We start from the raw sequence: 18,099 nt of genomic DNA on the forward strand, positions 1-18,099 counted from the left end.
CAGTGCGGCTTGGTTGGGTTGTGTATCGGAGGACGCATGACTTTCAACCTTAGTCTCTCTCTCCCGAGCTCAGCACCCCTACTTCCCACGGCTATGGTGTATAGACATTATACTGTAGGTGTTTATACTCACGTCCTGTGATTTCAAAGAGCACTTTGTCGTTGAGGCCCAGTCTGAGTTCAGGCATCCCAGACAGGACCACCTTGAGCTTGATGCTGCCCACGATCTCACTACGCAGGACACTGCCGGTAGCACTCACCTACAGGGAGGGTTACAGACAGAAAAAAATATTAATCACAAAAACTCTGATTTTGACAAGGAGGAACCAAGGATGGCAGGTTTATATGAGGTTAAGGAAGGTGTTTGAGACTGAAGATGATAAAGTGGCTTGTCACAAAAAGGGAGCTCAGAGATCTAGCTGTCCAGTTTAATGATAATGTGGCAATAGAGGCCCATCAGACCTGCTCTTCCTTACAATCAGTTATCAGCCATGTCTCTGTCTGTGACCCCTGGGATACATCAGGGGCTCAGGGGGCTGGTTACGTGCCAAACCAAAAGGTTGTGGCCACATAGGTGTCCCGGTGTAACAACGTTAGCACAGAAACCGGAGGATTGTTGTAAGACAGGAAATCGGAAATCATTTCCTCACATTTTCGATTCAAAGAAGTGGAGAAATGGTGTCTGGAAGAACCTTCTCATACAGCTTACTGTAAACCTGACCTTGTTTCTTGGCCTGTCCATTCTAAATAATGATCACTCTAAATATATATCCAACTATTAGAAATCAAATTTGAACAAAAATGTATCTATCCTGAGTACGCAGACCCACTGCGGCCCCTCATGATGAGATACGTTTCTTTGTGGCCCCCACCTCCAAAGTTTCCTATCATTGGTATACAGTAAACGGTGTGTACAGTAAAGTGTATGACTATGTACTCTTTACCTGGGAATGTTTACCTTTACTCAAACTATTTCCTGGTTTAGGTTAAAGGCCCAATGCAGCCATTTTGATCTGAATATAATTTCTGGGTAACAATTAAGTACCTTACTGGGATTGTTTTAATTTAAAATGGTCAAAACGAGAGAAAAAAAGTGCTTCTTAACAAAGAGCAATTTCTCAAGCAACATTTTATGCTCGGGCTGTCTGCGAGTGGTGTGAGTGGGGAGGGAGGAAGCGCAACAGGTGGCCTTGCGTTATAGCATTGGGGCAGTAACCAAAAGGTTGCTGATTCAAATACCCGAGCCGACAAGGTGAAAAACCTGTTGATGTGCCCTTGAGCAAGGCACTTAACCCTAATTTGCTCCAGGGGTGCCGTACTATGGCAATTCACCTATCAGGTGTACGTGACAATAATATATTTTTAAACTCTGAACTAGCTGTTGGCAGAGAGTTTTGGAACTCTCTTTGTTAATAGTCTATTTACTTATTTACCACCTGGTGATGTCACCAGGCAGGCCAAAGCTTCATCCCTCTAAAACAGGCTGAAAATTAAGGCGCTCTTTTCAAAGAGCTCTTCCACTAAAGGGCATTATCATAATTTTCATTCCAACCTCATAGTGTGGAAATATACACTACCTTTCAAAAGTTTGGGGTCACTTAGAAATGTCCTTGTTTTTAAAAGAAGGACTTGTGAGGCATCTGTTTCTCAAACTAGACACTCTAATGTACTTGTCCTCTTGCTCAGTTGTGCACCGGTGCCTCCCACTCCGCTTTCTATTCTGGTTAGAGCCAGTTTGCACTGTTCTGTGAAGGGAGTAGTACACAGCATTGTAAGAGATCTTCAGTTTCTTGCCAATTTCTCGCATGGAATAGCTTTCATTTCTCAGAACAAGAATAGACTGATGAGTTTCAGAAGAAAGTTATTTGTTTCTGGCCATTTTGAGCCTGTAATCGAACCCACAAATGCTGATGCTCCAGATACTCATCTAGTCTAAAAAAAGGCCAGTTTTATTGCTTCTTTAAATCAGGACAACAGTTTTCAGCTGTGCTAACATAATTGCAAAAGGGTTTTCTAATGATCAATTAGCCTTAAAATGATAAACTTGGATTAGCTAACACAACGTGCCATTGGAACACAGGAGTGATGGTTGCTGATAATGGGCCCTGTACACCTATGTAGATATTCCATTAAAAATCAGCCGCTTACAGCTGCAATAGTCATTTACAACATAAAATGTCTACACTGTATTTCTCATCAATTCAATGTTATTTTAATAGACTATTTATTTATTTTCAAAAACAAGGACATTTCTAAATGACCCCAAACTTTTGAACGGTAGTGTATATAAAACACAGGTAATTCTAGTTTTTGACTGCACTGGGCCTTTAATCTATTGTATGTTCGTCTTACCCTACACGCAAATCAGTTACGCCACACAAAGCCAGACCAGCTGTTTTATAAATCATACTACTGTCCCAACTAGTCACTGTCACCCGTCATCAGCAGGTTATTACTGAGTACAAGCCATATACAGTATAGTGTACAGTCTGAACTCTATACAGATACATCACACATTCAAAGGGTTATAAAAGATGTGTGGAAACTTATGGCTTGGCTAGTGTTCTTTAATAATTATTGTTTACTAGAGGTGTCCCCTGTTTTTCTATTGAGCAGTTTCTTACTTTAGAGTTGCCATGACTTTATCTTCACAGTGAACAGGTAGAATAGTAACAAAACGAGATCCCATTAAAGAGGCTTCTCACCAGTAGGTTGACGGACTCGATGACGTCCATGAACACCTCGTTCTTCCTGTACTTGATGCCCTCCGACCTCCAGGACACAGCGTTGGTGACGGTGGCGGGGGGGCGAGGGGCGCCCACATCCAGTTTGTGACCCTGTTGGGTGATGTACCTGCAGAGAGGGTACAGGAGAGGGGAGAGGAGAGAGGGGAGAGGGACAGAGGGACCGGGGAGAGCAGAGAGGGGACAGAAGAGAGGGGGAGAGGAGAGAGGGGACAGGAGAGCAGAGAGGGGACAGAAGAGAGGGGGAGAGGAGAGAGGGACAGAGGGACCAGGGAGAGCAGAGAGGGGACAGAAGAGAGGGGGAGAGGAGAGAGGACAGATACCATGTAGGCTTGTTCAGAGGGGGACAAATACAGGCATCGCTACCTCACTTTCCACTTAGGTGCAAGAACAGAGGAGCAAGCACAAGATGAAAAGAAACTCTTGGAAGGACAGTGGAAGTTATTTTATGAAGATAAGGACAGTGGAAGGACAGTGGAAGTTATTTTATGAAGATATTTGTTTTCTAGGTGATTTCATACCTTGTATTTATTCATTATTGATGAAAGAGCTTATGATACCCCTGAATAGAAAGTTCATTTTAATAAACCTCTTGACTGGAGTAGATAGATTATTGAAAGGATTTGTCTTGGGTTGTGATCTCCGTAACCATGGTTGTAATTGGAACAAGGGGGTTTACATTGTAATTGTAATGAAAAGACTCAGACTGCGCTAAACTAAACTCTGAGCTCAAATCATTATTTTGTACCTGAAGTACATCTTGTGTGCTCATTAAATCGGTACAATCTACAATTGCTAAAAGCAATCAAGTTGACCTCATAGACTCTCAGGCCTTGCACCCATAGCTCAGAGAGAGTGGTTACATGTCACTAGCCAGATCCCATTGTGCCTTTAAACACAGCAGACCTTGTATGACTACCGTCTCCTACTGGCTGTACTATCAGTAATGTATGCTGCAGTGCTGAGTTGTACAACAGGCAGAGATATACTGTTCTGAGAGAGGCTTGTTGTCCTCCAGGGAGGACTGGGTGTCTGAAGGGATGATGTGATGAGATGGGGTGTGGGTAGGAGGGAGATGATGTACCTCCAGTATGCAAACGTTGCCATCTGTGGGACACCTGCCTTTGCCTCTTTATATCTCACTGACAAACAACCAGGTGACAGACAGCAACACCATCTACTTCCTCAAATACACACACACACACACACACACACACCTGTAATCCCCCCTGATAGATCTCTTCTGCCTGCATCTCTCCAAGCTCCCCCGAATTTCTCTCCTCCACTAAACCTTCTCTGGGCTCGTCTGAGAAACCCCCTCTCCTCCACTAAACCTTCTCTGGGCTCGTCTGAGAAACCCCCTCTCCTCCACTAAACCTTCTCTGGGCTCGTCTGAGAAACCCCCTCTCCTCTACTAAACCTTCTCTGGGCTCGTCTGAGAAACCCCCTCTCCTCCACTAAACCTTCTCTGGGCTCGTCTGAGAAACCCCTCTCCTCCACTAAACCTTCTCTGGGCTCGTCTGAGAAACCCCCTCTCCTCCACTAAACCTTCTCTGGGCTCGTCTGAGAAACCCCCTCTCCTCTACTAAACCTTCCCTGGGCTCGTCTGAGAAACCCCTCTCCTCCACCAAACCTTCCCTGGGCTCGTCTGAGAAACCCCCTCTCCTCCACTAAACCTTCCCCGGGCTCGTCTGAGAAACTCCCTATCACTCAGATTAGAAGACGCTAGCGTGGCTCGAAATGTGTGTCTGCACACTGCACAGGCACCGAAAGATGACCCCAAAATTGACCAAGAAATTACAAAACACTGGTTTGATTTCACCACTGCACTGTGTTTTACGATAACCCACCTCAAGCAGGGAGATCATTTCATCTCAACACCTCATCACGACTCACAGAGAGTGGAAAGAGATGAAAGACAAGTGGGCTTGTTTGGTTTGGTCCTGATTCTTCTCAGAAATGCTAATGAGTCTATCCGAGAGCAGAGTTGGCGGTAAATCGACAGATTAGCATAAGAATGTCATGTCAGTTATACTACGAAACAACACACACAAACACACTTATTGCCTCACATACACACACAGGGGAAGACAAGGGAATGGTTGGCAGGTCAGGTGGGTAGTGTTTTAAGGGGGTTGGGGGGTGGAAGAGCCTAATTGGGGGAGAAGAGGGCGAGGATGGAAGTACGCCGGGATGAGGTGGGGTGGGGTGTCTCCTTGGCAAAACGATGATCGGAACAGAGCTCGTCTGTCTGGAGTGTCGAGTGCAGCCAGCTGACGGCGGTATTGTGTGTGTGTGTGTGTGTGTGTGTGTGTGTGTGTGTGTATATGTGTGTATGTGTGTCTCAATGGAAGACAGTCTAGCGATGATCAGCCCTATTCAGGCCCATGGACACAGACAACATAGACATCACACTGATAAAGGCCTCATCAAACCTCAGGGCAAAATCTTCACATGTCTACACCAGACAGTCACCATATTATCACAGTAAACAGTCTGCTTGAGCAATTATAAAAATACTAAAGTATAGTATGATGTTACAAGCAGGCTTTCAATTGTAAGTGTAAGAAGATGTAATTAAGGAGACATATTTAGCCCTTTGCCGTGGTAGCCTGGCCCTAATTAAGTGAATGCTGAACCTTCTGTCAGAACATGGCACCTTTCCCAGGAGCAAAACAGGAAAACAAATTCCTGTTAAAGAGCTAAACCCTCTGAATCCTGTAGGCTATTGTATACTGTCACCAGCCTGGATGCAAGTATGCTGGCAAGCCATCTAGTTGAAAGGTGTGCAGACAGAGGTGTTGACTAATTGACTCCACTCACTCTTTAGCAGAGAAGAAAACCCCAAAATCAAGTATTTTTAACAAGCTAAAGCATGTGGACCCTATATACTGTAGTTTACATAGTACTGTGGTAGTCTGTTGGATATCAGTCTGTTGCATATCATTCTGTTGGATATCAGTCTGTTGGATATCAGTCTGTTGCATATCATTCTGTTGCATATCATTCTGTTGGATATCATTCTGTTGGATATCATTCTGTTGCATATCAGTCTGTTGCATATCAGTCTGTTGGATATCAGTCTGTTGGATATCAGTCTGTTGGATATCAGTCTGTTGGATATCAGTCTGTTGGATATCATTCTGTTGGATATCATCTGTTGCATATCATTCTGTCATATCATTCTGTTGCATATCATTCTGTTGGATATCATTCTGTTGCATATCATTCTGTTGGATATCATTCTGTTGCATATATCATTCTGTTGTTGGATATCATTCTGTTGCATATCAGTCTGTTGCATATCAGTCTGTTGGATATCCGTCTGTTGGATATCAGTCTGTTGGATATCAGTCTGTTGGATATCAGTCTGTTGGATATCAGTCTGTTGGATATCAGTCTGTTGGATATCAGTCTGTTGCATATCCGTCTGTTGGATATCAGTCATCTGGAAATCAGTCAGCTAGAAATAAGTCAGCTGGAAATCAGTCAGTTTGGTAGTATGTTGTAGAAAACACAAAAATAAAGTATTGTTAACAAGCTAAAGCGTTTGTATCCTACATACTGTAGTTTACATAGCACTGTGGTAGTCTGTTGGATATCAGTCAGCTGGATATCAGTCTGTTTGGTACTATGTTGGATATCAGTCTGTTGAATATCAGTCTGTTGGACATATATCATTCTGTTGCATATCATTCTGTTGGATATCATTCTGTTGGATATCAGTCAGCTGGATATCAGTCTGTTTGGTACTATGTTGGATATCAGTCTGTTGAATATCAGTAAATTTGGTAATCTGTTGGATATCAGTCTGTTGGATATTAGTCAGTTGAATATTAGTCATTTGGAATCAGTCTGCAGGATATCAGTCTGCTGGATATCAGTCTGCTAGGTAGCATGTTGGATATCAGTCAGCTGGATATCAGTCAGCTGGATATCAGTCAGCTGGAAATCAGTCAGCTGGATATCAGTCTGCAGGATATCAGCCTGCTGCACATAAGTCTGCTGCATATCAGTCTGCTGCCAATCAGTCTGCTGCATATCAGTCTGCTGCATATCAGTCTGCTAGGTAGTATGTTGGATATCAGTCAGCTGGAAATCAGTCAGCTGGAAATCAGTCAGTTTGGTAGTATGTTGGATATCAGTCAGCTGGATTTCAGTCTGCAGGATATCAGCCTGTTGGATATCAGCAAGTTTGGTAGTATGTTAGATATCAGTCTGTTGGATATCAGTCAGTTTGGTAGTATGTTTTAGTACTGCCCCTGTATTACAGTCTGAAATGTCAAGCCAAGCCTTCCAAGACAGACTGCAGTATTGATTGACTGGTACTCAGTCCAATACTCACTCTTGCAGGATCTTGCTGTCTGTGGTCTGAGGGAAGCCAAAGTCCATGACCTCGTCCATCAGCTCATACACCGTCACAAAGTTGTCACGGATACTCTCCTCCTCCAGCTCCTTAAAGTACTCCTTAAACACCTACAGATGGGCACACAGACAGACAACTTAATACAGGATCAATACAATAGGATTGCATTCAATTGGTTGGATACAAGCAGTGTACTCCAGTAGGTACAGTTGAAGTCGGAAGTTTACATACACCATAGCCAAATACATTTAAACTCAGTTTAAAGGATCACCACTTTATTTTAAGAATGTGAAATGTCAGAATAATAGTAGAGTGAACGATTTATTTCAGATTTTGTGTCTTTCATCCTATTCCCAGTGGGTCAGAAGTTTACATACACTCAATTGCCTTCAAATTGTTTAACTTGGGTCAAACGTTTCAGGTAGCCTTCCACAAGCTTCCCACAATAAGTTGGGTGAATTTTGGCCCATTCCTCCTGACAGAGCTGGTGCAACTGAGTCATGTTTGTAAGCCTCCTTGCTTGCACACGCTTTTTCAGATCTGCCCACAAATATTCTATAGGATGAGGTCAGGGCTTTGTGAGGGCCACTCCAATACCTTGACTTTGTTTTCCTTAAGCCATTTCCCACAACTTTGGAAGTATGCTTGGGGTCATTGTTCATTTGGAAGACCCATTTGGACCAAGCTTTAACTTCCTGACTGATGTCTTAAGATGTTGCTTCAATATATCCACACAATTTTCCTCTCTCATGATGCCATCTATTTTGTGAAGTGCACCAGTCCCTCCTGCAGCAAAGCACCCCCACAACATGATGTTGCCACCCTCGTGCTTCACGGTTGGGATGGTGTTCTTCAAGCCTCCCCCTCTTTCATCCAAACATAATGGTCATTATGGCCAAACAGTTCAATTTTTGTTTCATGAGACCAGAGGACATTTCTCCAAAAATAACGATCTTTGTCCCCATGTGCAGTTGCAAACCACAGTCTGGCTTTTTTATGGCGGTTTTGGAGCTGTGGCTTCTTCCTTGCTGAGCGACCTTTCGGGTTATGTCGATATAGGACTCGTTTTACTGTGGGTATAGATATGTTTGTACCTTTTTCCTCCAGCATATTCACAAGGTCCTTTGCTGTTTTTCTGGGATTGATTTGCACTTTTCACACCAAAGTACGTTCATCTCTACGAGACGGAACGCGTCTCCTTCCTTAGCGGTATGACGGCTGTGTGGTCCCATGGTGTTCATACTTGCGTACTATTGTTTGTACAGATGAACATGGTACCTTCAGGCGTTTGGAAATTGCTCCCAAGGATGAACCAGACTTGTGGAGGTCTACAATGTTTTTTCTGAGGTCTTGGCTGATTTCTTTAGATTTTCCATGATGTCAAGCAAAGAGGCACTGAGTTTGAAGGTAGGCCTTGAAATACATCAACAGGTACACCTCCAATTGACTCAAATTATGTCAATTAGCCTATTAGAAGTTTCTAAAGCCATGACATAATTTTCTGGAATTTTCCAAGCTGTTTAAAGGCACAGTCAACTTAGTGTATGTACACTTCTGACCCACTGGAATTGTGATACAGTGAATTCTAATTAAAATAATCTGTCTGTAAACAATTGTTGGAAAAATTATTTGTGTCATGCACAAAGTAGTTGTCCTAACCGATTTGCCAAAACTATAGTTTGTTAACAAGAAATTTGTGGGGTGGTTGAAAAACTACTTTAATGACTCCAACCTAAGTGTATGTAAATTTCCGACTTCAACTGTACAGTCATGGCCAAAAGTTTTGAGAATTACACAAATATTAATTTCCACAAAGTTTGCTGCTTCATTGTCTTCAGATATTTTTGTCAGATGTTACTATTGAATACTGAAGTATTATTACAAGCTTTTCATAAGTGTCAAAGGCTTTTATTGACAATTACATGAAGTTGATACGAGGAGTCAATATTTGCAGTGTTGACCCTTCTTTGTCAAGACCTCTGCAATCCGCCCTGGCATGCTGTCAATTAACTTCTGGGCCACATCTTGACTGATGGCAGCCCATTCTTGCATAATCAATGCTTGGAGTTTGTCAAAATGTGTGGGTTTTTGTTTGTCTCTTGAGGATTGACCACAAGTTCTCAATGGGATTAAGGCCTGGGGAGTTTCCTGGCCATGGCCAAAATATCAATGTTTTGTTCCCCAAGTCCCTTAGTTATCCCTTTTGCCTTACGGAATGGTGCTCCATCATGCTGTAAAAGGCCAATTTTATCACCAAACTGTTCCTGGATGTTTGGGAGAAGTTGCTCTCGGAGGATGTGTTGGTACCATTCTTTATTCATGGCTGTGTTCTTAGGCAAAATTGTGAGTGAGCCCACTCCCTTGGCTGAGAAGCAACCCCACACATGAATGGTCTCAGGATGCTTTACTGTTGGCATGACACAGGACTGATGGTAGCGCTCACCTTGTCTTCTCTGGACAAGCTTTTTTCCGGATGCCCCAAACAATCGGAAAGGGGATTCATCAGAGAAAATGACTTTACCCCAGTCCTCAGCAGTCCAATCCCTGTACCTTTTGCAGAATATCAGTCTGTCCCTGATGTTTTTCCTGGAGAGAAGTGGCTTCTTTGCTGCCCTTCTTTACACTAGGCCATCCTCGAAAAGTCTTCGCCTAACTGTGCGTGCAGATGCACTCACACCTGCCTGCTGCCATTCCTGAGCAAGCTCTGTACTAGTGGTGCCCCGACCCCGCAGCTGAATCAACTTTAGGAGATGGTCCAGGCGCTTGCTGGACTTTCTTGGGCGTCGTGAACTATTTGAATACAGATCCCAAGAAACTACTTATCTTCAACACCTTCTTCGCAACAATTGAACCGCTCTCCTTGAAGTTCTTGATGATCCAATAAATGTTTGAGTTAGGTACAATCTTACTGGCAGCAATATCCTTGCCTGTGAAGTCATTTTTGTGCAAAGCAATGATGACGGCACGTGTTTCCTTGCAGGTAACCGTGGTTGACAGAGGAAGAACAATAATTCCAAGCACCACCTTCCTTTTGAAGCTTCCAGTCTTTTATTCGAACTCAATCAGCATGACAAAGTGATCTCCAGCCTTGTCCTCGTCAACACTCACACCTGTGTTAACGAGAGAATCACTGACATGATGTCAGCTTTTGTGGCAGGGCTGAAATGCAATGAACTGAATCCCCCAAAAACACTTCCACTGCATGGCAAAGAGGGACTTTGCAATTAATTGCAATTCATCTGATCACTCTTCATAACATCCGGGAGTATATGCAAATTGCCATCATACAAACTGAGGCAGCACTTTGTGAAAATTCATATTTGTGTCATTCTCAAAACTTTTGGCCACGACTGTATATCAGTAAAGCACACACTCACCTCCACCATTTTGTAGAGGAAGGAGTAGACCAGGGCTGCATTGGCATTCTTCTTGGTCATTGCCACCACTGAAGAATAACTTAAGAATGTACTAAAACTGTTGAACAGAAAAGTAACGGGGCCACTGCTGTTTTAAAATGTTTTTCACATGGAACTTTTACAACCACGGAGAGGGTTGACTCATAAGATTATTTGTTCACAGCATTTCCCTCCAGTTCAGAATAACATGAGATGTACAGATAAATGACATGCAGTGAGGGTGTGAACTGTGAATTGTGTGATGTGTCAGAAGCAGAGACAGTCGTCCTGAGCATGGTAAGAGAGACAGAAGCTTGGTATAACCAAGCAGTCGTCCTGAGCATGGTAAGAGAGACAGAAGCTTGGTAACCAAGCAGTCGTCCTGAGCATGGTAAGAGAGACAGAAGCTTGGTATAACCAAGCAGTCGTCCTGAGCATGGTAAGAGAGACAGAAGCTTGGTAACCAAGCAGTCGTCCTGAGCATGGTAAGAGAGACAGAAGCTTGGTAACCAAGAAGCCCTGACTGAGCAGTAACAGGAATTCCTGTGGACAGGATACAGTAGAGGTTTCTGTGTTTGATCCACAGGAAGTGGGCGGAGCCGTGTGTCACCAGGGGCGATGAGTCTGCGTCCTCCTCCATCCTCATCATAATGGGCATGAAGTGGTCGACCTTATTCATGTCCATGTTTCCCATGTAGTTACGACTGATCAACACCTACAGGGAAAACACATAACAGGGTGAAGATTTGTAAATAGGGTAAAGTGTTGCACACACATATAGTTATGGCATATCAACACCTGAAACCACACGACACAGAGGGCATTGTAACACATTAATGAAATTCATTTTCAATTCAATTCGGTTCATCTTTATTGAGATAGGATAGTTCACTCGGCACTGTCGGCAGCAATTCTCACTGTTATCCAGGAAGTCCATAGAGGCAGTTATGCAACAGAAGAAATTCAAAAAGATCAAACATGGAGCATATGCCCTTCCCCTTGTTGTGAAGGCTCAGCAGTAAGCTGTGGAAGATGTACAGTAAATGAAAGGAGCAACAGCCTCTGCTGGGAGGCCTCTGTTTAGAAACATAAAATAACTGACAACTAATCTGGGATCACAATGCCCAATGACAGCATTGTGTAAAAAAAATATCTCTCTCTCGCACACCACAAGATACACTGGAGTGACCGGAGGGAACTCTCACTCACACACTCGCACACACCCTTTCATTTCAACACCAATAACAAGATGAGTCAGCATTGAGAGTCGCTGGGCTGGAGCCCTCACACTCTGATAGATCAAAGCATATGCTTGAAGGATCTCACACACTGAAGCAGACCTGGGATAACTAGTTTTAGCTATGCTTTTCTGGAGAAACAAAAGATGTGACCAGAACTATTTGAATACAGATCCCAAGAAACAACTTATTTTTTAAACTATTTGAATACAGACCTGAGAAAGTAACTAAACTCAGCAAAAAAATAAACGTCCCTGTTTCAGGACCCTGTCTTTCAAAGATAATTCGTAAAAAATCCAAATAACTTCACAGATCTTCATTGTAAAGGGTTTAACACTATTTCCCATGCTTGTTCAATGAACCATAAACAATTAATGAACATGCACCTGTGGAACGGTCGTTAAGACACTAACAGCTTACAGACGGTAGGCAATTAAGGTCACAGTTATGAAAACTTAGGACACTAAAGAGGCCTTTCTACTGACTCTGAAAAACACCAAAAGAAAGATGCCCAGGGTCCCTGCTCATCTGCGTGAACATGCCTTAGGCATGCTGCAAGGAGGCATGAGAACTGTAGATGTGGCCAGGGCAATAAATTGTAATGTCCGTACTGTGAGATGCCTAAGACAGCACTACAGGGAGACAGGACGGACAGCTGATTGTCCTCGCAGTGGCAGACCACATGTAACAACACTTGCACAGGATCGGTACATCCGAACATCACTCCTGCGGGACAGGTACAGGATGGTAACAACAACTGCCCGAGTTACACCAGGAACGCACAATCCCTCCATCAGTGCTCAGATTATCCGCAATAGGCTGAGAGAGGCTGGACTGAGGGCTTGTAGGCTGTCGTAAGGCAGGTCCTCACCAGACATCACCGGCAACAACGTCCCCTTTGGGCACAAACCCACCACCACTGGACCAGACAGGACTGGCAAAAAGTGCTCTTCACTGACGAGTCACGGATTTGTCTCACCAGGGGTGATGTTCAGATTCACGTTTATCGTCGAAGGAATGAGCGTTACACCGAGGCCTGTACTCTGGAGTGGGATCGATTTGGAGGTGGAGGCTCCGTCATGGTCTGGGGCGGTATGTCACAGCATCATCGGACTGAGATAGTTGTCATTGCAGGCAATCTCAACGCTGTGTGTTACAGGGAGGACATCCTCCTCCCTCATGTGGTAGCCTTCCTGCAGGCTCATCCTGACATGACCCTCCATCATTTGGGGCGGCAGGGTAGCCTAGTGGTTAGAGCGTTGGACTAACCGGAAGGTTAAACCCCCGAGCTGACAAGGTACAAATCTGTCGTTCTGCCCCTGAACAGGCAGTTAACCCACTGTTCCTAGGCCGTCATTGAAAATAAGAATTTGTTCTAAACTGACTTGCCTAGTTAAATAAAGGTAAAATAAATAAAAAATATTTAAAAATCATGACAATGCCACCAGCCATACTGCTCATTCTGATTCTGATTTCCTGCAAGACAGGAATGTCAGTGTTCTGCCATGGCCAGTGAAGAGCCCGGATCTCAATCCCATTGAGCACGTCTGGGACCTGTTGGATCGGAGGCTGAGGGCTAGGGCCATTCCCCCCAGAAATGTCTGGAAACTTGCAGGTGCCTTGGTGGAAGAGTGCGGTAACATCTCACAGCAAGAACTGGCAAATATGATGCAGTCCATGAGGAGGAGATGCACTGCAGTACTTAATGCAGCTGGTGGCCACACCAGATACTGACTGTTACTCTTGATTTTGACAAACCCTTTGTTCAGGGACACTATTCCATTTCTGTTAGTCACATGTCTGTGAAACTTGTTCAGTTTATGTCTCAGTTGTTGAATCTTGTTATGTTCATACAAATATTTACACGTGTTAAATATTTCAACGCAGTTGACAGTGAGAGGACTTTTTTTTTTCTGAGTTTATACGTTTAAACTATTTGAATACTGATCTGAGAAAGCAACGACTTGAAACAAATATGTGAATACAGATGTTAGGAAGTGACTACTTTTCAGAAACTATTGGATTGGTTGCCTTCCATTTTTAGCAGGGCTGTTTCTGGAACTGCATGTTGAAGATAGAAACAGAATGAATAGAGCACACACAATCTACTATACTATTCCAATCTATCTGAAAGTCATATTTGATCTACACAATACATTTCTATCTGAACATTTTGCTCCAGGTGTACATAATCAATTCAAACCAATTATATTTTTTACAAACAAGTTGTGATGCTCAACTACTGTATGAATCTTTCAACATGCCACTGGAAAGGTAGAAAAAGCTGCAATTAATTTTATGATACTTGAAAATACTGCAGGTATTTTATATTTGAACAAATCCATTTGCAAATAGCAAGTTGGATGCTTAGCAAAAACAACTTCAAACCTCCTTGTCGATCTGAGGGTAAGTGTTCTTGTTTCAAACAAACACTATACAATCTATAAAGGGATAGTTTGTATTCTGAATAAACCATTATTTTCCATCTACCTTGGCTGTAGTTGATTTCAAGAAGGCAGTTTTGGGATATTTAGTTTCCTTTTGACACTTATTAGCTGTATTCTGTTACTGTTTTGAAGTTTCAAAAGTGTTCTACTCTAATGTTGAGGTGATTACATAACCCTCATTAAATTCTGGGCTAAATTAAGATTCATATCTAAGAGCCCTCCAAACCATGTGCTTATGATCATATATTTGAACTAACTCAACAGGTGTAGTTTTTGATTCTTCAAATATTTGGCAGCAGTCAATACATATTTTGGGGGTTTCAAATAACTTGCATATATTCAAATACCTTTTCAAATATGATGTTTTTCTGTATTTGAATATCAAAGAAAATAGTTGCCTTTTTAGTTGACTTCCTTGAGTATTTGAAAAGTTTGTATTTTCATATTAAATACAATGTTCTTCCCAGGTCTGCACTGAAGAGGGCCCTCTGTCACACAGGATACTCCTCACACAGTGAAAGGATGTGGACAGGCTCTTCCTCTTTCTTTAGCTATAAAAGGATGGTGGAATCCCAGACAGACCGACAGGCAGGAAAATAACCTCACACTCAACGTCAACAAAACTAAGGAGATGATTGTGGACTTCAGGAAACAGCAGAGGGAACACCCCCCCATCCACATCGATGGAACAGTAGTGGAGAGGGTAGCAAGTTTTAAGTTCCTCGGCATACACATCACAGACAAACTGAATTGGTCCACTCACACAGACAGCATCGTGAGGAAGGCGCAGCAGCGCCTCTTCAACCTCAGGAGGCTGAAGAAATTCGGCTTGTCACCAAAAGCACTCACAAACTTCTATAGATGCACAATCGAGAGCATCCTGGCGGGCTGTATCACCGCCTGGTATGGCAACTGCACCGCCCTCAACCGTAAGGCTCTCCAGAGGGTAGTGAGGTCTGCACAACGCATCACCGGGGGCAAACTACCTGCCCTCCAGGACACCTACACCACCCGATGCTACAGGAAGGCCATAAAGATCATCAAGGACATCAACCACCCGAGCCACTGCCTGTTCACCCCGCTGTCATCCAGAAGGCGAGGTCAGTACAGGTGCATCAAAGCTGGGACCGAGAGACTGAAAAACAGCTTCTATCTCAAGGCCATCAGACTGTTAAACAGCCACCACTAACATTGAGTGGCTACTGCCAACACACTGTCAATGACACTGACTCTACACCAGCCACTTTAATCATGGGAATTGATGGGAAATTATGTAAATATATCACTAGCCACTTTAAACAATGCTACCTTATATAATGTTACTTACCCTACATTGTTCATCTCATATGCATACGTTGATACTGTACTCTATATCATCGACTGCATCCTTATGTAATACATGTATCACTAGCCACTTTAACTATGCCACTTGGCTTACATACTTATCTCATATGTATATACTGTACTCGATATCATCTACTGTATCTTGCCTATGCTGCTCTGTACCATCACTCATTCATATATCCTTATGTACATATTCTTTATCCCCTTACACTGTGTATAAGACAGTAGTTTTTTTGGAATTGTTAGTTAGATTACTTGTTCGTTATTACTGCATTGTCGGAACTAGAAGCACAAGCATTTCGCTACACTCGCATTAACATCTGCTAACCATGTGTATGTGACAAATAAAATTAGATTTGATTTGATTTGAGGCAGTTCAAAGGTTGTTGCATTTAAAGAGGAGTCTTGACGCACATGCAAGGAAACACCAAAGCTACCTGACTGTTAAGAATGTAGAGGTAAATGTCAGTGTTCAACTAATACCATTTTGAGAATAAAAAATAACATGTTTGGCTTCTGATTAAAATGTACAGTAAACTGCCATGAAGGTTCAAGGAAATGAAAAAGTACAAATATTGTTCAAACCCATTGTCACTGTCCCTTCATCAACACCTCCCCCTCTGTGTTCATCAAACGCATGTACCAGAACATGCCATGGCAAGTTCCTCGTTCCATGTTTAAATCCCCAGACACTTTCTGCAGTCATCATGAGCTAGCAAACCTCACTCCAGCCACCTTTTTGTTTTTCATTAAACCACTTTAATGGGAATTGTTTGCTCATTTCCTTTCGGATTTGATTTACTGTAACTAAGTACTGATGTTCTACTGCCAGTATCTGTTTAACTGCCAGTATCAAATGTCTGCCAGTGTTGACTTACGTGGTTAAAGTTTGACGCCACACGATTCTGTAGCCTCTGATGTAGTCTTCCTATCTTCTCGGGCTGGTGTTTACAGATCATTCTCCCTGTTGCAACTTGTAATTAAACCAGATTGACTATATCTGTGACCTCTTTTATTCCCCTGAAAATCCCCTTTGCACAGTTTCTCTGAAACATTACATTTGTGTTATGCTAGCCTAGACTCTAGCCATTATAGGATGTTGGTCTGGTGACGTGAGACTATTCTGCTAACTTTAAATGTGAACCTACAGACACACAGCAACTCTTAAGAGTTAGGCAGTGCCTCCTGCTACAGTGAAACAGATCTGAGAGACTGCTGCAGTGATGCTGTTACCGTTTGAGATTGAACAAGAGACATGTCTGGGAAGCTGAAATCAAGCTTGGTTCACCTTCAGTCCCACTGTTGGCTGACAAACGGTAAAACACACTGACTGGCTGTAATGAGGGCCCTTAGGCCTGCTTCACACACACATCCCCTTAACTATAGGACAATCCTGTCAGGGGAAGATTGTTTGGTAACAGGATACTGGTCCTTGTTAATGAGGCATTGTTTACAATCGCTATGAACTACTGTCTGTATGCTCTTCAGAGGCTGACGGCACATCTCAATTAAGATAAACAGACTAGCGATCGCTTAGGGTCAGTCTCAAAACTAGCTCAGTCATTTGGAGGTAATAATCATGGAGTATCTATCAAGCTCCCAGGGTCTCCAAAAAACATGCCTTTTACCTCTGAGAAGGACAGGGTTTGACAATCGAGCACACATGGCAACTCAATATTTAATCCTGAAAGATCTACAGTATCTATACATTGTGTAGTTTCACACATATTGAGACAGAAAATGTGCACTTTAAAAGTAGTGTACACTCATCCAGAATTGCAGGTGCAGGGTACACAAAGTAAAGAATAAACACTGCACCCTGATGAATGCTCCCGCTGTTTAAAGAGCTGGGGAGAATTCATCAGTGTGCTGGTGGCCATTTAACTTTCAAGTGAAGTCAGAGTACAAAACAAAGCAGGCATTTATCAGCATAACAATATATTTCAAAGAGAGAGATTTTGAAACGTTCACTTGAACAGTACAGTATAAATCTACATTCATAACATCTCACTACTACAAACCAGTGTGTTGATACACTGCCTGTATACAGCCACTCTAGTCTCCAAGAGACAGACAACCAGTGTGTTGATACACTGCCTGTATACAGCCAGTCTAGTCTCCAAGAGACAGACAACCAATGAAACAGCTACATTGGAAGCATGTCTGTTTGCCCTCCAGCCAGGGAGCAGCTGGGGCTTTCACTACAGCCCAGCCTGGGTCAGAGGTATTGGATTGCTCCCAGGGCAAGGAGAGAAAGGCTTTAATCACCACTATCAGGGATGCAGGCAAGGGCCTATGAGATGGTAATCTTTCCCCCTGACACCTTCAGGCACTGGTGGGGCCTTTTGTCCTTTTTCTACAATATTATTAACATGACCATCCAAATAAGGAAAGTCAGGTTTGGTGTGATTACACTATACTCTGAGGTGCGTTCAGTTCGCCTGAACGTTTGCTACGCTATGGAATGGTTTGTACTGAATGACATGTTTCTCCAAAACATTCTTGTAAGTTTGAGCAGACTTTGAGGTATGTTTTCTCCTATTTGGTGGGTGTGGCTTGAAGCAAT

The 18,099-nt window shown here is 43.0% G+C and overlaps 1 protein-coding gene across 2 annotated transcripts in view; it reads right to left on the minus strand.

Moving 5' to 3' along the window:
* ap1m3 (adaptor related protein complex 1 subunit mu 3) overlaps window positions 1–18,099 on the minus strand; it is a 34,960-nt gene that overhangs the window by 13,509 nt on the left and 3,352 nt on the right. For both annotated transcript variants that reach the window (XM_024422327.2, XM_024422326.2), the window contains exons 2-6: window positions 11,063–11,219; window positions 10,487–10,554; window positions 7,089–7,219; window positions 2,705–2,852; window positions 133–259 (exon numbers count right to left, since the gene is read on the minus strand). In XM_024422327.2, the coding sequence (XP_024278095.2) occupies window positions 133–259; window positions 2,705–2,852; window positions 7,089–7,219; window positions 10,487–10,554; window positions 11,063–11,219 (631 nt within the window). The remainder of the gene's footprint in view (window positions 1–132; window positions 260–2,704; window positions 2,853–7,088; window positions 7,220–10,486; window positions 10,555–11,062; window positions 11,220–18,099) is intronic.

The sequence above is a fragment of the Oncorhynchus tshawytscha genome, linkage group LG05 (assembly GCF_018296145.1).
Source record: "Oncorhynchus tshawytscha isolate Ot180627B linkage group LG05, Otsh_v2.0, whole genome shotgun sequence".
NCBI classification, from domain to species: domain Eukaryota; kingdom Metazoa; phylum Chordata; class Actinopteri; order Salmoniformes; family Salmonidae; genus Oncorhynchus; species Oncorhynchus tshawytscha.